At 46.6% G+C, this 24,497-nt stretch overlaps 1 protein-coding gene across 10 annotated transcripts in view; it reads left to right on the plus strand.

Annotated features, from left to right (window-relative positions):
- The window catches only part of MAP4K4 (mitogen-activated protein kinase kinase kinase kinase 4), a 642,366-nt gene that overhangs the window by 592,601 nt on the left and 25,268 nt on the right, over positions 1-24,497 (plus strand). For all 10 annotated transcript variants that reach the window (XM_078658041.1, XM_078658045.1, XM_078658037.1 and 7 more), the window contains one exon: positions 18,620-18,754. In XM_078658041.1, coding sequence (XP_078514167.1) covers positions 18,620-18,754 — 135 coding nt within the window. The remainder of the gene's footprint in view (positions 1-18,619; positions 18,755-24,497) is intronic.

Genomic DNA, 24,497 nt, shown 5'->3' on the forward strand with positions numbered 1-24,497 from the left:
CTTTTCGACACCAGAGGCCCGATCGTCGATGGAACGGAGCCCGTTTAAACAATGCCCCCTCTGTAACTCTAAGTACCCGCACATCGATGTACACCCGGTGTGCAACAAGTGCTTATCACCCGACCACAATGAGGACAACTGTCTAGCTTGTGCTCGATTCAGGTCAAAGAAGACGCTTAGGCTCCGACGTGCGGCGACGCAAACGATGTCGAAACTAGCGCCCGACCCGGTGAATATCTTCGGTGAAGAAGACGATAAGGTCGTCGAGGCTCAGGATCCAGGACAGCAATCGGATCCCGGTTCGGAGCATGACTCCACCTATTATGAAGACGTCGATGATGAAGGCGATAATGAAAACGGCGTCGAGGTAAGGGACGACGTATCCCCAATCGGAGCCATCGATGACGACTCAAGCGATGAACCAGGCCCAACAGTGGGTACGGAGCTCAGAACAGACACTGAAAGGCTTCCAAAGGCTCAGGTCGAGGCATCGCCGGAAGGCCTTAGCCAAGATCAAGAGGAACGTTCGATAGCCCCGCGTCTCGGCCCGGCTAAGAACATATCACACGAGCCATCGGTCGCACTACTGAAAGCGAAACCGAAAGCCATCGAGTCAAAATCGAAACTGCTGAAGACAGTCTTCGGATCGAAGAGTTCGAACACATCAGATTCTACAAAGAAAGCAAGTGTCGACGACCCTGCGAGGTAAAAAATGAAGGCCGTCGAGCCAAAGATCGGTGCGCTGAAATCCATCACCAAAGTCAAGCACGTCGAACCGACGAGGTCGACGGACAGCGACACTAACAAGGGACTCGAGTCTCGGAGGGTTCTCGACCCGAAGCAACGAGTCGACGGGCCGTAGCTCGTCAAAGCCCTCGAGCCGAAAACCAAAGGCGCCTCGAAGGAGCACGTCGAACCGAGGCAAAAGAGCGCGCCTCCGACGCCTCAAGCACCGAAGTCAACGCAGAGCCTGCGGCATACTGATGAAAGGGCTACGTCGGTTGGACCTCTATCGACGCCGGCCCCGAAAAAGGTCAGTCTGTCTAAAGACTCGCTGCCACCGATAAAGTTTGGACTGCCCCCAACTGCACGCCCTAAGGCGCTCGATCCGAAAACCGGGGTCGAGATACCCAGGTCGGTGTCAACTGGAAAAAGTAGTCATCCTCCAGAAGAGGACATTGTATACCAAGAGCCCTCCTATGATGAACAGTCACAGCTGTATATCGACTTCGAAACTGGCAGACTTTCCATCTACCAAAGGAAGATCAGGTCGGAAAATCCTCTGGAATCATATACAATTCCACTCAAATGGTAAAGGGATTCTTCTACATCACCTGTCCTTTTTGAGACTGTAAGCTAGCTACCATGGACAAGACACTTCTGCATACTCGCCCACACACACTGAGGATATGGGGTATGACTATAGTGGACAATATGATTACCCTGCGGACACAGATCAAGATGACCAGACTCAGCCATGGGCAGACACTATTGACCCTGGGGAGTCAGACTATTCCTGATACTCCTTCTTATCCTGTCAAAACTTCCCCGACAGAAGATACAGCTGCGTTTAACGCATTAATAGAAAGGGCAGCACTGAATCATGATGTGGAAATGCATGCTGACCCAATTGAAGAGGACTTCTTGTTTGACACTTTCTCCGTTTCAGAGAAATCTGTTAAGACATTGCCAATGTTGAAAGGTGTTCTTAAACACGCAGGAGACATTTTCAAAGAAACCACAAGAGCAAGGGTTGTTAACCCCAGAATTGAAAGAAAATACAGACCGGCGCCTGTGGACCCTACATACATTAAGGGACAGCTGCCATTGGACTCTTTAGTGGTATCAAATGCTCGTAAGCGTGCCAACTCACAAACTACTGGTGATGCTCCTCCTCCAGACAAAGAGTCTAAAATCTTAGAAGCATCTGGGAAAAGGGTAGCTGCTCAAGCAGCTAATATCTGGAGAATTTCAAATACACAGGCCCTATTAGCCAGATACGATAGGGCGCATTATGACACACTAGAGCAACTGCTACAGCATTTGCCTGATGCCTACAAAGAGGGAGCAGAAACACTTATACAGGAAGGGAAGCTAATATCCAACACATCCATTAAATGTGCGCTTGACGCAGCAGACACCGCAGCCAGGGCCATCAACACAAGTGTCCTGCTCAGGAGACATGCTTGGTTGCGCATCTCTGGCTTCAAACCTGAGATTCAAACCACATTATTAAATCAGCCTGTGAACCCTGATTTTTTATTTGGTCCTGATGTGGACACAATCTTAGAGAAGATTAAAAAGGACACAGAGCCAAATCTATGGGTGCCTTGCAGTCACAACAATTCAGAGGCGGCTCCTTTCGTCGCTCCGGTAACAGAGGAGCTACAAGAGGCCAGGCATCCCAGCAGACTCAATACAGTAAAGGGAGCACGCAAACCACCTATAATAAGAACAATAGAGGTGGATACCATGGCAACAGCATCAAGGGCAGAGGACGAGGGAATACCAACACCAGATCCTCCGCCAATACTAAACAGTGACGCCTTGTCACTGCCCCCAGACCATGTAACACCGGTCGGGGGACGATTACAACAGTTCCTGCCAGTCTGGGAGAGCATTACCACAGACAGGTGGGTGAGACAACTTATTCAGTACGGCTATTGTCTAGAGCTAACATCCACTCCACCCAACATACCCCAAGACACCGTCCTTTGTCCGCAGAGCACATAGACTTATTGCAGCAGGAAGTCATCAGCATGCTGCAAAAAGGGGCCATAGAACTCGTCCCTATACAGCAACAGGGTACAGGGGTGTACTCGCTGTACTTCTTAATCCCCAAAAAGGACGGTCTCTCAGGCCAATACTAGACCTCAGGCCCCTAAACCAGTACATCTTGTCAGAACACTTTCACATGCTCACTTTACAGCAGGTTCTACCATTACTCAGTCAGGGAGACTTCCTCGCAACATTAGACCTAAAGGATGCGTATTTCCACATACCAATACATCCAGCACACAGGAAGTATCTCAGGTTTACCATACAAAATCAGCACTACCAGTTCAAGGTACTGCCTTTCGGGGTGACAACTGCCCCAAGGGTGTTTACCAAGTGCCTAGTGACAGTAGCGGGGCACCTGCGGAGAAACCATATCTTCGCTTCTGTGCCGAGTGGTCGCTCCCCTGTGCCTGTGGTATCGTTGTGCAGCGTATTGGAAACTGCTTGTGGAATCTGCTGTGTGCTTTTGACTGCCGCTTTGCCTATTTACTTATTTGCATTTTTAAACTGCCAGCGCAACTCTCTTGCTGTATCTGTTATCGTTGTGCAGCGCATTTTCACGGAAACTGACTATTATATATTGCCTGCTGTTTGCTTTTGACTGGCGCTCTGCTTATTAGCATATTAAAATCGCTAGCGTTTATTCCTTGCTGCATTCGCGTTCTCCCCCAGGCGCTCTTGCCGTGCTGACCCCTCCGCCTCCATTTTGTTGTTGTTGTCCTCCTACGTCGCCCGCCCCGCCTCCCAGCTGAGCCGCCCTCGCCCCTCCCCCTCCACTTTCCATATATGACAGTTGTTCCCGCGCGCAGCGTTCACGCGCAGCGACCGCGCCCAATCCGCGCCGAAGGTGCGCCAAAGGTAAGCCCGTCTACGCCCGTCCGCGCCTGGACCGCGCCCAGCGCCAGACCCCCTGCCCCTCGCGCTGCCCAGCCCTCCCGCATTACCTACGATGCCTCCACCCTCCTAGCCCTTAACCCCGGTCGCGCCCCCAACTGCGTCCAAGCCGCTCCTGGACACACCCATGGACCTTTCTCCTGCTACTCCTGCAAATTCATCGGCACCATCTACAACTCCACTACGATCACAGCTCAGATTCCCGACCCCAACCACCTACAATGCATCCTGCTCAACACCCGCTCGGTCCACAGGCACGCCATTGACCTCTGGAATCTACTAGACACCATCTCTCCAGACGTCGCCTTCCTAACAGAAACATGGATGAACGCTTCCTCCGCCCCAGACATCACCATTGCCATCCCTGAAGACTATAAGATCACACGCAAGGACCGTACCGGCCACACAGGAGGAGGAATCGCTATCGTCCATAAAAAATCAATCCACATCTCTACCAGCTCTGACACCAATCTCGCCAACTCTGAACATCTTCACTTCCAGATCCACATCGACCCCAAGACCACACTCAGAGGCACCCTCCTTTACAGACCACCAGGACCCCGCGCAAAATTCAGTGAAGACATCACGGACTTCATCACTCCACACGCGCTCCCCTCCAAAGACTACATCCTTCTGGGAGACCTCAACTTTCACCTTGAAAAGAACAACGACCGCAACACCACCACCCTCTTGGACAACCTCGCCAACCTTGGACTTAAACAACTGGTCACTTCCCCCACCCACATAGCAGGTCATACTCTCGACCCTATCTTCACCTCCAGCAATCACCTCTCCTTCAGCCACACTACGGCTCTCCTCTGGACTGACCACAGCTGCGTTCACTTTACCTACAACAAGCCGAAACCCATCAACCACCCCCAACCGACTCTGCAAAGAAACTGGAACAAAATCACCAGCGACCAGATCTCCTCATCGCTCCTTCTAAACACCCCAGCCCACTCTTCTAACCCAGACCAAGCCGCCACCAACTTCACCCTTTGGTTATCCAACTGCGCCGACATCCTAGCACCACTGAAAAAACGTCAAAGCAAACCTGGCAGCAAGAAGGCCTCATGGTTCAACGATGATCTTAAGAAGTCCAAGAAACTCTGCCGCTCCCTTGAAAAGGCCTGGAAAAAAGACCCAACCACCAGCACCAAGGACGCCTTCAAAAACGCCACCCGCATACACCACCAACTAATCCGAAAGGCCAAGAAAACCGCCTTCAAGGACCGACTAGATAGCAACGCCCACAACAGCAAGGAACTTTTCAACATCGTCAAGGAATTTACCAATCCCTCGGCCAACTCCAACGACATCACCCCCTCCCAAGCTCTCTGCGACTCCCTAGCCTCATTCTTCCACAACAAAATTGCAGACATCCACAACAGCTTCGACAACCAACCCGGCGACCAACCCACCCAACCATATGCGGAACATTCACCCCCCCTTGAACACCCTTAACGACTGGAACCCTATCTCCACTGAGGACACCATCCGCCTGATGAACTCCATCCACTCAGGATCCCCCACAGACCCATGCCCTCACCACATCTTCAACAAAGCAGACTCCGTCATAGCACCACACCTCCGAGACGTCATCAACTGCTCCTTCAAATCCGCCACCTTCCCGGAAAGCTGGAAACACGCTGAACTCAGCGCCCTCCTGAAAAAACCCACAGCGGACCCCACCGAACTCAAAAATTACCGCCCCATCTCGCTCCTTCCTTTCCCGGCCAAAGTCATCGAGAAAGCTGTCAACAACCAGCTCGCCGCTTTCCTCGAAGCAAACAAATCCCTCGACTCCTCACAGTCTGGCTTCCGAGCAAAACACAGCACTGAGACTGCCCTCATCGCAGCAACAGACGACATTCGAACTCTGCTGGACAATGGAGACACAGTCGCCCTCATCCTCCTCGACCTCTCCGCAGCCTTCGACACAGTCTGCCACAGCACCCTTTTACAACGCCTCAGAAACATCGGAATTCAAGGAAAAGCACTTGAATGGATCACCTCGTTCCTCACCGGAAGAACCCAGAGAGTCCGACTTCCACCATTCAAGTCCGAGGCCACTGAAGTCATCTGCGGCGTACCACAAGGATCTTCACTCAGTCCCACCCTCTTCAACGTATACATGAGCCCCCTCGCGGCCATCGCCCGCCAACACAACCTCAACATCATCTCCTACGCGGATGACACTCAACTGATCCTTTCACTCACCAATGACCCCAGCACCGCCAAAACTAACCTACACGAAGGCATGAAAGAAGTTGCCGAATGGATGAAACACAGCCGTCTGAAACTGAACTCAGATAAAACAGAAGTCCTCCTCTTAGGTACTTCCCCCTCTGCATGGGACGGACTCTTGGTGGCCGGAAGCCCTTGGAATTGCACCCATCCCGACAGACCACGCACGGAACCTAGGTGTTATCCTGGATTCTTCACTTTCAATGAACAGACAAGTCAACGCCGTCTCCTCATCCTGCTTCAACATTCTTCGCATGCTCAAAAAAACATTTCACTGGATCCCCACCGAAACCAGAAAAACAGTCACCCATGCTCTGGTCACGAGCCGATTGGACTACGGAAACACCCTCTACGCAGGTACTACCGCTAAACTCCAGAAAAAACTCCAACGAATCCAAAACGCCTCAGCCAGGATCATATTAGACATCCCGCGTAACGAACACATCTCTGGTCACCTGAAAAACCTCCACTGGCTACCCGTCAATAAGAGGATCACTTTCCGACTTCTAACCCACGCACACAAAGCACTCTACGAAATCGGACCAGAATGCCTCAACTCACGACTGTCCTTCTACACCCCCTCCCGCCAACTACGATCCTCCAGCCAAGCCCTCGCCACTGTACCTCGTATCAACAAGACCACCATGGGAGGCAGATCCTTCTCATACCTGGCAGCTAAAACATGGAACTCACTTCCCACTTACCTTCGCCTTACCCAAAACCACCTAGCATTCAGAAAGCAACTTAAAACGTGGATATTTGACAAGTAATCCTCCTCCCCTCCCTAAGCGCCTTGAGACCCTCTGGGTATGTAGTGCGCTATATAAATTCTATGACTTGACTTGACTTGACTATATTCACGTCTACCCCTATCTGGACGACTGGCTTATCCAAGCAAAGTCAGCCCAGCAATGTGCCGACCACATGTCCCGCACTATTCACCTCCTGCACAGCCTCGGATTCTCATTAAACTACACAAAGTCTCATCTCCAACCCGCCCACGTACAACAGTACCTGGGAGCCACAATAGACACTCTGGCAGCAAAGGCTCAGCCAAACTCAGCGAGAATCAACAGCATTCACTTGCTGATCCAGGGATTCAGACCCCAAAACTCGCTCCCGGCACGGGTATTTATGCAGTTGATAGGCATGATGGCCTCCTGCATCTTCATAGTCCCCCACGCCAGACTGCACATGCCTCCGCTTCAGGAGTGCTTAGCACAGCAGTGGAACCAGGCTCATGGACAATTGAAAGACCTAGTGTTGGTGACCAGTCGCGCATACAACTCTCTGCATTGGTGGAATCCACAAAACCTTTGCAGGGGTCGACCGTTCTAAGAGCCTGTACCACAAATAGTGCACACGACGGACTCATCTCTCCTGGGATGGGGAGCGCATGTCCTCCATTACACAGTGCAGGGGCTGTGGACAACACAACAGAAGAAGATGCACATCAACCTGCTGGAACTGATGGCAATCTTCATGGCAATGAAGGCGTTCAAGGTACATTTGTGCAACAAAGTCGTGTTGATCCGGACGGACAACATGACTGCCATGTACTACATACAGAAGCAGGGAGGGGAACACTCTCCACAGTTGTCACATCTAGCGCAAATCATGTGGAAGTGGGCCATTCAGAGAAACATCTTCCTCATGGCAAAAGACCTCTCAGGCAAGGACAACCAGATGGCGGATCTGCTCTGCAGACACAGCCACCAGATGCACGAGTGGGAGATGCATCCCTCAGTGCTGCACCCGTACTTCCAGCAGTGGGGTCACCCAGAGATAGACCTGTTCGCCTCAAGGGAAAACGCACAATGCCAAAGCTTCGCCGCCAGGTTTCCACATCCGCAGTCTCAGGGCAATGCGATATGGATGAACTGGTCAGGCAGATTTGCGTACGCTTTTCCACCAGCCCCGCTCCTACCGCTAGTGGCACGCAAACTGCGACAACACTCGATGACACTCATCCTAGTTGCTCCAACGTGGGCAAGGCAACCATGGTACACCACGTTCCTAGAACTTTCCGTGGTGCCTCATCAAAGGCTGAGATTAACACCCAGTCTTTTAACGCAGAGCCATGGCGACATTCAGCACCCAGATCCGCAACAGTTGAACCTTGCGATCTGGCTCCTGAAGTCATAGAGTTTGGTTACCTGAACTTGCCTCCTGACTGTATGAATATTATCAAAGAGGCAAGAAGACCTACTACCAGGGCATGCTATGCGGCGAAGTGGAAACGATTTGTCATCTATTGCCCCAATAATGACATAAATCCGCTAGATGCATCTACTCAAAACATCATATGTTACCTGTTGCATTTGCACAGATGCAATCTGGCTTACAGTTCCATACGTATACATTTAGCTGGGTGGCAGCTTATCTTCAGAACAGGCAGCACCTTTCCCTCTTCAGAGTACCTGCTAATAAAGCTTTCATGGAGGGACTCAGACGAGTAATTCCTCCTAGACACCCACCTTCACCTGTCTGGAACTTGAACGTAGTTCTCAACAGACTAATGGGACGCCCTTTTGAACCTCTACACTCGTGTGAGATACAGTTCCTAACATGGAAAGTGGCATTTCTAGTGGCGATTACATCCCTTAGAAGAGTTAGTGAGCTGCAAGCTCTAACTATTAGGAGCCATTCATACAAATTCCCGCAAATAGGGTTGTGCTACAAACAAACCCTAAATTTATGCCAAAGGTGGTATCCCAGTTTCACATCAATCAAGCTATAGAACTGCCAGTGTTCTTCCCAAATCCAGATTCAGTGGCAGAAAGAGCTCTACATACCTTAGACGTTAAAAGAGCTCTCCTGTACTATATCAACAGGACAAAACTTTTCAGAAAAACTAAGCAACTGTTTGTTGCCTTTTCACCACAGCACAAAGGCAACCCCATTTCCAAATCAGGTATAGCCAGGTGGATTGTTAAGTGCATACAAATTTATCAGAAAGCTAAACGCACATTAACAGTACCCCCAAGAGCGCATTCGACACGCAAATTAGGGGCATCCATGGCTTTCCTAGGAAACATTCCTCTAGAAGACATATGTAGAGCAGCCACATGGACTACCATACATACATTTATCAAACACTACTGTGTAGATATACACTCCAAACAGCAAGAGGCTGTAGGACAGGCTGTTCTCAAGACTCTTTTTCAGACTGCTGCAGCTGGCACGGGCAACCACCGATAAAAGGGAGACTGCTATACATTCTATGCACAAGATATGAATTCAGCAGCCCACATGCCTCGAACGGAATATGCTACTTACCAGTATGCATCTGTTCTTGGCATGTAGGGCTGCTGATATTCATATCGCCCTCCCTCCTCCCCGGTGCCTGTCGCAGCTGTAGCACTCAGAATTAATCTCTAGCATGGACATCACTTACTGTATCATACTCCATCTCTGCCACAATGGCGAAAAACAATCTGAGGATGGAGAGGATGCCCATGGGCACTGTAGTCCGAGGGAGGAGACACCTATCTCGTGATACTTCGAAGACTCTTCCAGGACAACAATGTGCAATCATCCGGACCCAACACTAGGCGGCGATCTATGCACAAGATATGAATATCAGCAGCCCTGGTAAGTAGCATATTCCTTCGTCAATTCTTCGCTAGCCGACATTCAGTATGATTTATAACTGAACAGATACCAAATGCAACGAAATACAATATGCACAGAGCACCTTCAGTCTGATAAGTGAGAGTGCCACAACCATATTGAGTATATGCTAAAGTGCTCCATAACCATATAAATGGTTGAGGATGTGTTGTGACACCAACCTTTGTGTAAATCAAGAACCATTGGTTCGTATATGCTGTTAGGGTTGTCAGTACGTAGTTGTTACAGGTTCATTCCAATGCTGAGCTGCTGCTTCTCTGGAGATTGTTTTTTCCCATTAGATTCATACTGCTACCTTTCAGAATGGGATTTAATAGCAGATGTTGGTTCTAGAAAGTGAATGTTCTTTATCCTTTCTTCATCATCCCCACCCGCTGAGGAGCTCTGTTAATTGTTTTGCAAGTTTTGGAAGAGTAGTCCAAAACTTGTCAAGTAACATTGAAGCTAAAGAAAGCGGACGTCTGGTATTGTTTCTTCCAACTGACGATCCTATTAGCCTGTTTAACATGTAGGCGTTGACATTAAGGACCTGAAGTAATGACTATATGGCATTGATCTACCCGATTGCTCCCTGGATGATTAGTCTTAAGTGACTTTCCTAAACGGCACGTAATCCCGGTTTTTTTGCAGCTCATAGAAGTATCATTTCAAATTTTTGCAGACGGTTGCGTTAAAGACGGAGCTCTGTGCACCTTCATACTTTTGGAAGCTACCAACCTGGTTCTGATGCATAGTCCGGTGATTCTACAAAAATATTATCTGAAAACAGCCTGTAGCTAGTGTTGCCCTCAACCCTATACAGCATATTGTGTCAGACAACAAACTCAACCTCCAGCCTAACCAGAAGTCATGGGTGCCCACTTCATTGGGCAATCTTATAAAATTGTGCTTTTCAACAATTAAAAACAAACAAACCCATATCTAAAATTATCATACACCGTTCACCTAGCAAAAGAAAGGGTGATGGTAGGCATATATTATTTCCACCTCACACTGAAGGCATGAGCTACTTTTTCCTGAGGTAAATACCAATCTCGCAGTCCACTAATACAGTCCATGTATTTTAAAGAAATGCAACCACAGAAAACACTTTTGGCTTCATCAAAGACCATATACCAAGTCCAGAGTTAGTCGAAGCGAACGTCCATATTTTCATTCTATCATTCAGGGTACCACTGAAATGATTCAGGCATTTTATATTGACTATGACATATGTTTGTGTTTTTTGTTTATCTGTAAACCATTTTTTAAACCGTATTTGATTTGCTCCTTTATTATTATGAACCTTCTCCATTGTTCCGTGACTCTACATTTTATTCAGCACTCATTCCTCTTTGGGATTCATTTTCTTTACTAGTTCTGATTTGCTTTATTCCTTTAAGTATCCATCTGAACCATTATTCTTTTTTTAATAATAAATTCATTAACCTGCCTTCCAAGACCCACTATTTTCTTGCCTTTGTTTTATTTTCATGCTAAGCATGTTTCCTGACCACCGACTCCTTAGCTAATGAAACCTCTATTTTGTTAAGACATCTAATAGATACTGTCCGCAGACCATTCATTCAGTGTGGCTTGTCTTTAGATCGTTACTTCCAAAGCACTGCCTGGTGTGAAGTTTCCCTGGTGTAGTTCTTTTTAATTCTTCTCATTCTTGTTGTACAGTCGACTAATAAGTACAGAGCTATAAAGATAATATGTATTGCTTCTAGGGACTGAGTTCTGCTATTATTACTTTGACCATTGCTCAACAGATCATAATATGCCCTTCAGGCTCACCTATTTACTATCTATCCAACTTTGGTTATTGCTCGTCTGCCTTTTTCGGGTGTCTCCGGGAACAAACCCACCTTTCATCTTCAGATGTGTTGCCTCTTTGCCCTGCCAAAAAGTTAAATGCTTCACCAAGCCATTCAGTCACTCATTTTGATCTGCTACTGCTTTCTGAGTAACAACACTAAAGTTCCAACATTTTGCACAAGTGGAGGACGAAGTTAATCTTTTATATAACCACCACCCCTTAAGCAATTGTCACAGTTTAATGCATGTTATTCTAATAGTAGTTGCTTTTTAAGCAATTTTTGAACCAGTTTATTGACTCGACAGGAGCACAGATAGGAACATTATTACACTTAGTTATTGTCCTGTAATTACAGCGTTATGCATTCTTCAGGATATTGAACCTCAATCAATAAATATCCGGCTTAAATTCTGTGCATTCCATACAATATGTAAAAGAAAGCTTAAATTTGACATGTTATCCTTTCTGATGTGAAATTACGAAAAGGGCATGGGAACTCTTTCTAATGTGAAAATCAAGAGCTTGACTTAAGGAATATATTACGACAGTGCTTCTTGGAAATTATTTGTAATGTTAAATTGTAAAATGTTGTGCCGGATTTGAGTTCTCTTCCTGTATGGAAAAAGCATGTAGTGTCGTTCTTGGGAATTGTGCAGCGTAAATATCTGCAAAGCTGTCTCTGGGTCTTCTCATTTCACCTTTCTCGTGACACCATCTTCAGGGGTTAGGATCCTTGTGGAGACACAGAGTTCAAACTCACTTTGCCCCTTCCCAGTGGTGCATTGGTGTGTATTCTTGTGCACCAAAAAAGTCTGAAATGTAAATAAGTCAGTAGGGTCTTAAACCAAATAGTTCTGTTTTTCCCGCCATTGAATGACGAGAATGGATGGGGGTGCCGCTCGCAGAGGGAGACTTTCTTTGTTGGCTGCTGGAAGCGCGGGTACTCCAAGGTCCAGGAGCCCCGGGGAGAGAACGCACCTGTGTCCGTCTGCCCATTAGCCTCATTACCTCTCACGGCACCCGCTTCGCGGGAGCCGCTCGCAGAGGGAGACTTTCTTTGTTGGCTGCTGGAAGCGCGGGGACTCCAAGGTCCAGGAGCCCGGGGAGAGAACGCACCTGTGTCCGCCTGCCCATTAGCCTCGTTACCTCTCGCCGCCGCTCGCAGAGGGAGACTTTTTGTTGGCTGCTGGAAGCGTGGGGACTCCAAGGTCCAGGAGCCCCGGGGAGAGAACGCACCTGTGTCTGCCTGCCTGGCGCCGCACACTATTGCTATATTATTTTTCGAGGCAACCGCATCGCGGGACGCGCGCCGGCCCGTTTAAGCCCGGAGGAGACCGGACCGTGCCCACCCTCTAATACCTTGTAATTGAGCTGTAAGTACTCACAAAAGCTTACTGTACTTGGTTTGGATAATGTCTGGGCGTGAAGGAAGGGGAAGGAAAATGGCGACGGGAGGGCATGTAGCAGGAACATTAGATCAATTTATTACGAGGGCAGTGTCCGTTTTGGGACGTGAAATAACTCTAACGAAGCGCCGTCTCTCCCAGGACCCAGTATTTACCATAAGATCCTCGTTGGGGCCCCTGGCAAATGCCCATACACCGGAGCATCGCCATCAAAGGGTTGTCGCAGTTGGGCTCTCCAGCGGGCTTAATACCCAGACTAGAGAGTCGCTACAACCGGCAGTAATGACTGATAATCTACTGATAAACCATGACACCAATACAGTAGTATGTAGCTCAGAAGAGCCTATCACTTCCTCTCAGGCACACGGGCATACTGAAGGGGCTATTCCTAAAGTCCAAGCAGCTAAAGCTCAATAATACTAAGGGAATTGCTACTGCTGAGCCAAAAGCGATAGAGCCCCCCCCTGTAATAACTATTCCAGATGTGGCGCTTATATTTTAAAGAATTATATTCAAACTTGTCAACTGAAGCAAGTGAGTTTCCGGTATGTCTTTTAACTCCAGATCCCACATGGTGTATACCACCTTGTACAGCGGTGGAGGTGCAATTGGCCTTAACTAAGCTCCAACTGAATAAAGCGCCAGGATTAGATAGGATTCCAGGAGACCAGTACAGATATGAACAGGTAGTGTGGGTTCCTTACCTCTAACTAACTATTATTTAACACAATTTTACAGAGCCTTCCAGCTCCCTGTACCTGGGCGGGGGTGAAGATCATCCCCATCTATAAAAAGGGGGTCACCCTTGGAGCCGGCCAATTATAGGCCAATTAGCCTCATCGATGTATCTCAAAAAAATTATGCAAGGGTGTTATTACAACGATTGCAGGAATGGATTAGTGACCGAGATATTTTGACCCCGTTACAAGCAGGCTTTAGGGCCAAAACTTCTACTATAGACCAGCTATTTAGGCTCCAGTTAATTTACTGGAAGCATGTAGTTCTGGAAGGTGGTAGCCTATATCTAACTTTCGTGGACTTGAAATCAGCATTTGATCTGGTGGACCGTAACCAGCTGTGGAGTATTTTGCTGGCTATGGGGGTCCCACCATATCTATGCTTTCAGTTTAAACTACTCCATGAAGGTACGTTTGCCAGAGTAAGGTATGGCAAGAATGATCAACTGACAGCCCCGTTTCTTGTTGGTAAGGGGGTTAGGCAGGGATGTGTGCTCGCGTCGACCCTGTTTCCTCTCTTCTTAAATGGGCTGATAGAAGACCTTCTTGCAATCAAGGATATAGACTCCCCGAAATTGGCTATCCGTACATTTCCCGCATTAATGTTCGCGGATGACACCCTGCTGCTCTGTCAGCTATGGGCATGCGGCGCGTGTTAAATTAATTTAGCCAGTTTCGTAAAAAGAGGAACCTCGTGGTCAATATCAATAAAACTAAATATATGGTTTTTAATGCTAAGTCAATCAATTGCCCTCATCCGATGATGGAGGGTAGACCCCTGGAAAGGGTACCCATCTTTGATTATTTGGGTCTCTCACTGAATGATAAAATGGGGTGGGGCCCCCAGATGGATAAGGCCAAACTAAAACTTACCCAGGCTGTGGGGAGAATTTTAAAAGTTCAGAAAAAATGTGTTTTAAAAATTATAAGCCCTCCACTTGAAATATATAAAGTCCAAGCTAGGTCAGCATCCCTATATGGGGCGGAATTGTGGGGGCATAGATCTTCCAATGCCCTCACAATAACTGAAAATAACTGTATTAGACAAATGTTGACCCTGCCAAAAAATACACTACTAGTGCCGCTAAGGATGGATTAAAATATTCCTCCAATTGCTGATGCCATTGCAACACGTCAGCTGCTTTACCGGCGGCGGTTGTGGAGCACTCCCGAGCTGGCCAGCTATAGGGAAGAACTAAAAGCGGTAATAACATCACTAGGGACAGGCAGTATTCACTGGTTATTATTTGTAAGGCACTCTCTTAGCGCAATTGGCATGGAGAACCTTTAGATTAATCCAGAAGTATCCTGCCCAGCCATTAATAAAAAAAACTTTGGCAAATGCTCTAAAAGAGTATTATTTAATGAACATTGTTCGGTCAGCAAATCTATCGAGCTTCACGTATGGGTTTCTGGATTTTAAGTCTCATTATGAATTTGAGCAGGTGCTAGATTCCATACAACCCACATTAGCAAAAAAGTTGTTCCTTCAATTCAGATATGGAACTCTCCCGCTAAATGCAACTACAACTAAGTGGGCGGGAGTTCCTAATGGCCTTTGTCCTGGATGCCTTGCGTAGGAGGAAACTGTAGTTCATGTCATGCTCTTCTGCGCGGCATACAAAAAAGCTAGGCAGAAATGGATTATTCAACTTTGTAGGAACCTGGGTATTATGAATTACCTCGTTTTTTTCTGGATCCTAAAAACAGATACTGACCCAGTCTACGTGTTTGCAATAGCAAAGTTTTTGTTTTCTATGTTGTCAAGTCGTAGGAATTTGTTAAACATATTAGATTACTAGTAACCAGTGGCGGCTCCTCTATGGGGACATTTGGGCGCCCCCCCTGCTTTGTCGCAGTGCCAGAAGGCAGAAACAAATAGTAGTTATTACCGTAATAACTACCATTTGTTTCTGCCTTCTCGCACGGCGAGAAAGCAGAAGTTCCTGGTTGAGAGTGGGTGGTGTTACTCAAGGGCAGGGGGGAGTGGCTTGCGCACTGTTGTTAATACTGTCTGTTTGGGCGGCCTGAGGATGCCCAAACAGACAGTATTAACAACAGTGGGCAAGCCGCTCCCCCCTGCCCTCGAGTATCACCGCCCACTCTCCCTGTTCTCTCTGTATGCTGCAGCATACAGAGAGAAAATTACGCGGGTGGGGCAGCGGCCGCACCAATCAACAACGCGGCGGTGGAGGGAGGCTGCCTGCAGCCTTCCTGTTGAAGAGCATCCTGGGAATTTGAAACGCAGGACGGCGGGAGTCTGGAGTCTCGAGACTGTGAGCTCCCGTCCCTCGCAGTGTACAAACTTTCCGTCCCTCTGTGATACTTTCCACTTGTGAACAACATGTCCACGCCTGTACCTTTCAGTGTGAACAGCCTGACCTTTTCTCTCCACACTGTACAGCCTTGTGCATACAATCTGCCCCGTCTCTTTACACTACTATCCTGATGTTTACAGTCTGCGTGTGTCTTTCTTTCCATTGTGTGTGCCCCTCTTTACACTACTAAACTAGTGTGTACAGTCTGCATGTGTCTTCCTTTCCTTTGCTGTCCTGGTGCGTGCCCCTCTTTACACTAGTACCCATGTATATGCCTGCTTGTTGTCCCTTTACACTGCTGGGGGAGATTTGCTGAGTTGGAAGTGAAAGACTCACGGGCTTTGGATACCTCAGAATTTAACACGAGAGAGAGAGCCCTTTCAAGAGCCCCCACTACCCCCACCCCGCAGGGAGCAGGAAAGAGTGAAGATTGAACAGACGCTGAAATAAATGCCTGTCCTTGCCCTGGGTGAATGTCACAGTACTAAAGTCATTGAGAGCAAGCAGAAAGGTTTCAACAATACGCCTGTGACTACAGGTACCAGCTCCTATGACCCCACTGCGGTTGTTAAATATGAACGTGTTTTGTGTAGCGCTTTATAACTCACGTCTCTAGTTTCTAGTCTCTGCAAACAACAAGTGTTAATTTTCGAAAAGTAACAGTGGTGATCTGACAAGGATGGAAGGCTGAGCTGGCCCTGTCAGGATCCAAATTTGTGACTGTAGATTACACCTGCCAGCGGCAAGCATTATATGTGTGTGTTGTCGTAAAAACGATAAATGTCATGTGTGTCCCTTTGTCCCTTTCTCCCTTCCCGTTTCAGGGCAATGCTGTGTCTCGGGGTTCTCTGGCATTGTGTCTCCCGTTTACTCTGGGGGGGGGGGGTCGCTGCGCATCTTGGGTGCGAGCTTTTTATAGGTGCTAACATCCCCATATTATGTGTGACACCTGGAGACGGGCCTGGCTTTTTAGCCCGTAGCATCTTGGGTCTTGTAGCTCCACATTTAAAATGATAAATAAGGCTATAAACCCAACACTATATATAGAGTGTTTTTGGCTAAAAACCTTGACCGGTTGCAGCTGTCACGCATGTCTTGGGGTTAGCAGGCAGTTACCTGTCTGTTATTGCTCACTTTCGGTGAGTGGTTGCATGCTATGTTATGCAAGATTTATATAGAGAGCTCTTGGGTCTTCAGGCCTTAAATGAGTACCTCAGACACTCTAGGATTTTAATTTAAATACTGGGATTTGCCCTTCTTTTGATCTAATTAAGAAATCACGACTGGGATAGTGGACATTCAACAAGGGATCATCAGGGAGATATAGCCCTGCTCTTCCCTTCCCAGACCAGCCCCTAGACTAGGTCATGGGACTGGCGTCCTGCAGCCCACTTCCATCGTTATTGGATTGGGTATAGTGAATTTGGGGTCTGGGCGGCGTGATCTGACTACTGGGTAGTTTAAAATCGGGGCAAGAGGAAACCAGCATGAAATGAATGTGTGCATTACGTGCAGGGCAGCACATAAACAGTGCCATTTATATGAAGTACACATTCATGCAGTCACCATTTCTACTCTAGCGTTATATAAAGCATATGCTCCTCTGATAGTGCACAGTATAGTGACGTGGTGATGTGTGCTGAGCACACTGAGCAAGTGGAAGGAGGTGTGGAGTGATGATGAACCCATGCTTCGTACACTGTTATGAGCACTCTTTCAGGGTGCATGCTGTTCATTGTGGGGGACTTGAACATGAGCACAACAGGTGTATGTGTTGTATACCGAGCAGTGTGGGAAGTACTATGGCAACTATGTGTTACACATATGAAATGGGGAAACTCATCACAATGTCTGGCATGTACATTGTACACATTGGCATCATTGAAACTACAATGCCAATGTCTGCTTTACGCGCAGGAGCATGGAGGAAACTTGTAGCAATAAATCTTTTTAATACAGAAACATATGGAAACTCTTAGTAATGTGTATGTTGGGGGACTGTGGAAATTCAGAACAATGCATACTGTACATAGAGGGTCCTTACGGAAAGGGCCATGGAACAATTCAATACCGGGGTATTGTGGTGTAAGTTTAGTTATCCAGTGGTAATAAGGAAGCTGCATCTATCCCAGCACCCGACCAGCTTAGATAACCTAAGCACCGCTCGCTCGCATACGTTGATTAGTTCTGCATACGCCCTACCAGTTTCAAATTCCAAAGCCGCCACTGTTAGTAACGTATAGCACCCTCTCTTCTTCTAGGTAAAAAGGTCAATTTATGGAGTTTTTAATCCTAGCTTGGGGTGGAGGGTGACCTTGTGGTATGTAACTTGGGATCGGCAGATTAGTGCGCTATTTTTAGAATTTTATGTATTGGCATATTTAATTTAAATTTTCATAGTGTGTTATGAATCTATTCCCATAATGACACTATTTTATTATGCCCACATGCTAATGTATGTTATTTTTTTCATATCTTTAATTTACCTTGGATCTGTAACTGTTGTAAAAAGAATGTGCTTTTATGGTTATATATAACCGCAATTAAGTCTTTTTGATTTGATTGAATGGATTATGTGAGATTCTATGGAGAATGCCTATCAAAGCAACAAATCTAGTTTTAAAGATGATCCTGTTTCAAAAATAAGTGGTAAGATTGTGAACTTTTTAGTTCTTGTCAAATTTAGAGTGGACAAGTATTTACAACTTCAGCATACAATGCGTTTTTGAATTCGGAAATGGTTGTGACGATTTTATCAGAGAATATCATCCCTTTTCACTTTTTACTATTATGATTTATCTCTAGGCAAGAAAAACAAATTGCGAGTGTACTACTTATCATGGTTGAGAAACAAAATTTTGCGCAACGATCCAGAAGTGGAGAAGAAACAGGGTTGGACTACTGTAGGTGACTTAGAAGGCTGTGTGCACTACAAAGTTGGTGAGTAATTACTACATTTATGAGTGAGCGGTACAAGTTAATGGTTTGGTAAAATGTGGACAGTTTTTAATTTGGGTTCAAGTGACTGCAAACCCAACAGGCTGAATTGTGAGTGTGGTTTGTTTGTAGCGCATGTTCTAATACAACTGTGTAGCATTGCCTTCTCTGGTTCCACCATGGGCTTGTCGGCTTCACAGGGAGGCTCACCATGGGCGCCACCTGCACCATAAGCATTGATCTCTTTGGATAAAACCACACAGATCACCCTGGTCATGTTTATCTGTAGAACTTTACTTATGTTGATAAAAGTACCCTCAAATGAGCCGAAATGTATTTCCAATTTTTTTGTAGTTTCCAGTTATGTTGGTGTCTAGGTTAAGGTATCTTTTGGTAGGAGTACTGAGAAGCATATCTATCAACAATTTTGTACAAAATAAATAAAATAACCTTACATTGTAGCTAAACATTAAGTATACAGGGATTACCAATATCTACGTTAGCATGGTTCGGTGAATGGACTATTAGCAGACAACGACAATACAAGATGTGCCCAAAGAAGCATGTTGTAAGAATTCTTTAGTCAGCCAAGTTATAGATGAAATTCTCTCCAGAAATTTGGACTTTTGCTCGTATTGTGAGCATTTAGCGTTTGGTCATGATCACTACAATGTATTGGAAAGCTAGGTTAAATTTTAAGTGGCTTGATGTATGAGAAGTTTCCTCAAGCTTTGGATTTTTGTGATTAGTGAGTAAGCTTATTGGGCTGAAATGTGGTTAGTGACCACAAGTGTGGTTCCCCGTTTCCATTTGTGGAATAATGTCTTCGTTTGTGCAAAACATTTCAGAATTTGGATAGGATCTGGGATTTCTTTTATGTGGATGGAAGGATGTGGTGAGATTTTGAGTGACAGCAGATTTAAGCAGATGATTCCTTGCAGTCATCAATTTTATGTGAACATAAAAAAAACCCTGTGAACCATCTTTGACTTTTTAATGCATAGAGAATGCAGTGGCATTAGGACTGACGTATATACCCTGTTTCCTTTGCATTATGTCTTAGAATTAGAGGGCGAGAAGGATAAAAGGAGTAAAGTGATGAGCTGATCCTACTATGTTGTGTCTATTTTCATCTTGCACAAACTCCTTATTAAGTGTAGTCTTGTGTATGTTTTATTGGTAGCTTGGAACGAATTAAGACAGCATGGATAAAAATTGACCATGCAGTTTTTAGAATGGTATTTTTAATTAATGTTACATTTTCAGTATACTACAGCTTGTGTGTGTTGACGTGATTTGCTAGAATTGCAAAAACTGATTCGAGCATCTTTCACATTTAATCATTTGTTACAAGCGTCTGGTCCGTGCTTCAAATTTTTGATAATAGACTTATGTGGTGGGACTGGTTCATAAGTTTAGCAAGCAGTTCACAGTTTAAGTGGCAGAGTTTAGTGGGTGCAGCTAGGTTTATTTCTGAGTGCCTAGGGTGCTCTGTCACCTGAAAAGATCAGCCTCATTCAGGTTGGGGTTAAAGTTTGAGAACCTGGCTTCCGTGATGACCAAGAGCACCAATGAGTGGGTTAAACTAATTTTTATTTAGTATGCAGTATGAGTAACATTTTGTAGAATGTGTTTTTATTTTACCATTGGGTAGGAAACGGTAGGAGTTGCAGGGTTCCTTTTAGTTGTAATTTAAAACCCTTCTCTAGTGCGATGAATGAGGAGGCGTGTTGATTTATTATAGCAAATTAAAGTAATATGTCACTGCTCAAGCCATTATTTTGTGTTTGCTACAGTCTGTTAAATGTGGGGGATTAAAGCATCATTAGGCTGGAGAACATTTACTCTCTGAATCACAACATGAGCGGGCTAATAAGCACACAAACATTAGTTAAAAAAAAATCTACCTGGCAGGCGATAGATCAACCAAAGGCTTAATAAGCCTTATGGCTAAGGTTTCTCAACAACTTGCTGAGAGGCGCAAGCAGACCACTCTCGAACGGCGTCGGATGGGAATCCTCTGGCTCACCCTTTAAAAGAATAAGTCATTACACTGAGCGAAGCAACCAGAAATGACTCTGCAAAGCAGCAGTACTCCAAACAACAATAGTCAATAAATAGATTGTAAAGGTATAGACCAAGGTTATATAAAACATTTGAAAGTAACTAGAACTGTAATAATTTCTTGGATTGAAAGTGTCAAAATGTGCAATTTGAATATGTCTAACTGCATATTTCTCACCTTGAGAATATCCCTAGCTACCAGACTGGATCCAGAGAATTTTCCTAGCAATGGTGTTGCACGCCGGTAGTTGGCGGCATATGGCTCCTCAGGTACTCCATACTGCACCGCAAGTGATTGAGCGGAGTCACGTTCAAGCGCCACCCCTGCACACTGTCACTTGGTTTCTGTCCACGCCCTTTGATGTGGAATTGAAGTCTACTCCAACTTTGTCAGTCTTCCGCCCTCCCAATTTGTTATGCCTCAGTGGGACCTGAACTTTGGTTTGATACTTCCAACATGCACTCCTTTCGAAACCGATGCACAGCTGTTCGTAATAGCTTCTGACACGGAAAACTGACTTACATCAGCATGTTACGCGAGCAAACTATAGACTCTTTCTATACAATAGCTACTTTCTGGACAAACTGGTACTGAGGTCCAGAGCATCTTTCCTACCGACGGCTGGGTCTCCCTCCCATGGTAGCCAATTTATTACGCTGCCAGTAGTTTTTTTGTTTGTTATATCTCACCCCTCGAAAGAGAAGGCTCGATTTACTAGATCCTTAGAGGGCTGTGACCTTTTATATAGCACAAACAACCTTTATGCAGAGGATCAGCTTTTTGTGATTTTCTCTGGGGGATAGAAAGGAAAGTCTGTACAAAAGAGGAACCTATCAGCAAGGATAGTACTCACTAATAAAATCCATTATGCACTGGCCAAAAGCAGTCCGGCTCATTCCTCCAGGTCTTATGCTACAATGATGGCTTTGGTGCGAGGGGTGCCTGTTCCAGTCATCTACCAAGCTGTGAATACATTCATGAAACACTACTGCCTTGAAAGCCAGGACCTGTGAAGGCCACTTAATTAGCTCTGTTCACTCCCCAGATCCTTCCCTTATTGAAGGTACTGCTGTGGCATCTATTCTAAAAGTTGAGGAGTCTGCACTTAGATTTATCCACCAAAAGAGCAAGTTACTTACCTTTAGTTCACTTTCTGTTCAAGGCATATGTGCTTAAGATACACATGTGGTGCATAAGTCCAACATCTAGTGTTGGGCACGAATTATGAAGAGTTCTTTTTCTTCGAAGAAGTTCTTAAAGTCACAAGGTTGTGCTACTACTCCTATTGGTGATACTGTGCATGGGCATCGACTCCATTGTCAGCTTATTTTTTTTCCCCAACGCGTTTGGATGTAATCTCTTTTGCTCTGGCTCGATCCCCTTTCTGTCTCCCTTTGGTTTGCTAGTAGATCCTTCAATTTAACGGTATTGTCTCGATCATGTAGTTACTCTTGTGTTTCGTGCAAAGAACATATTTGCTCATCAGGTTCTTTGACTCGTTTACACTGCCTACGGTCCACTTCAGGACAGTTATCTCCTATCTTGACAGAATTTTCAGAGAATGAGCTGCTGATGCAACGCACTCAGTTTCGTTTCTATCAGAAGTTCCACTCTGAATACCCTCACAGCAACCAACATTCAGTTTGCAATCTATGCCTCTCACCCGATCGAGAGGATACCTGTGAGGCCTACAAATCTTTTAGGTCCAAAACGACACTTGGAGATAGACATACCCATCGCCAATAAATGCTCCACAAGCAAGCAGATAACTCACCGGACATCTTAGGTACACCGGAGGAAGCAGAGGCATCGGCAGCCCAAGAGGAATCCTTGTCCATCCAAGATTATGATTCTGGTTCAGACATGGAACAAGATTCATCCAGTCACCCGTCAGCTGAGAAACATCCGACCATGAGTACAACTGTCTGCGATCCAAAGACCAAAGAATCGATTCCATCTGAAAAAACTGCTCACGATCCGCCACTGCAGAAAAGCCATCTCCTGCACCGACACACAGGTTTGGAAGCCTCGGCACTGAAATCTCGGCCTACAGCAGGGGCCTCCACTTCCTCAAAGTCCGACTCGGCAACTCACTGAACTTCCACTTCGGTTTCAAAAGAGAAAAATCACGGTGCTTCAGATCCGACCACATCTTCACCAAAACATTCTTCGGCTTCAAAATGTTACTCATTCGGATCGAAAACTCAACCCGAACGAATCCTTAATGTTATACAGGGAATGGCTTGATCCAAGGCAAAAAGCATTGTAAATTCAACCCGAAGCTAAGAAGATAGTTCTTCAGCCGGCAAAGCATCACTCCTCTAAAAGATAATTAGCATTTGAAGAGGCAATAGACATTTCGGTGCAACCTCTCAAAAAGAAGAAAAGGGACATTGATACTAGCCCTTTACACATTCCAAAGCCTACATCACCAAACTCTCCAATACCAGCCACACCACCACCTGATTCACCCGTGCGACTCCCTCACCACATTCTTCCACCGCAAGATAGCAGACATCCAAGACTGCTTCAACACACAGACAGCCCCAACAGACAAGTACACAGCAGACCCTCCGCACACCATCGACCACGATCCCCTGCTAGCCTGGGCCAGCGTGAGCGTCAAAACCATCAAGAACATGAGCACAATCCACTCCGGCTCTCCGTCAGACCGATTCCAGCACCACGTCTTCAACAAAGCAAGCAGCTCCATCACACCCCACCTGCACAACATCATCAATCTCTACCTCGAGACTGCGACCTTCCCAGAGAGCTGGAAACCCGCTGAGATAAACGCCCTACTCAAAAAACCTAAGGCAGACCCAAGAGACCTCAAGAACTTTCGGCCCATCTCTCTGCTCCCCTTCCCGGCCAAGGTAATCGAGAAAATAGTCAACAGACAGTTAACCCGATACCTTGAAGAAAACAGAATCCTGGACCCTTTCCAATCAGTGTTCCGCAGCAACCACAGCACCGAGACTGCCCTCATCGCTGCCACCGACGACATCAGGACCCTGCTGGACAACGATGAAACGGCAGCACTCATCCTCCTAGACCTCTCCGCCGCCTTCGACACCGTCTGCCACCGCACTCTACGCGCATGCCTCCACGCCGCAGGGATCCGAGACAAGGCTCTGGAATGGACCACCTCCTTCCTCTCCGGCAGAACCCAGAGTGTCCGCCTCCCCCATTCTGTTCCAAAGCCTCTGAGATCATCTGTGGCGTACCCCAGGGATCCTGCCTCAGCCCGACACTGTTCAACATTTACATGGTCCCGCTCGCACACGTCGCCCGACAGCACGACCTCCACATAATCCACGCCGATGACACTCAACTGATCCTCTCCCTCACCAAGGACCCCATCACCGCCAAAGCCAACCTCCACGAAGGAATGAAGGCCATCGCCGACTGGATGAAGACTAGCCGTCTGAAGCTGAACTCGGACAAGACTGAGGTCCTCATCCTCGGCTCCAACCCTTCAGCCTGGGATGACTCCTGGTGGCCAACGGCACTGGGGGCAGCCCCAACACCCACCGACCACGCACGCACCCTGGGAATCATTCTCGACTCAACGCTCTCAATGACCAAGCAAGTCAACGTCGTCTCCTCCTACTGCTTCAACACGCTCCGCATGCTCTGCAAGATTACAGATGGATCCCGAAAGGTACAAGAAAGACAGTC

The sequence above is a fragment of the Lissotriton helveticus genome, chromosome 8 (genome assembly GCF_964261635.1).
Source record: "Lissotriton helveticus chromosome 8, aLisHel1.1, whole genome shotgun sequence".
In the NCBI taxonomy this organism is placed as follows: Eukaryota; Metazoa; Chordata; class Amphibia; order Caudata; family Salamandridae; genus Lissotriton; species Lissotriton helveticus.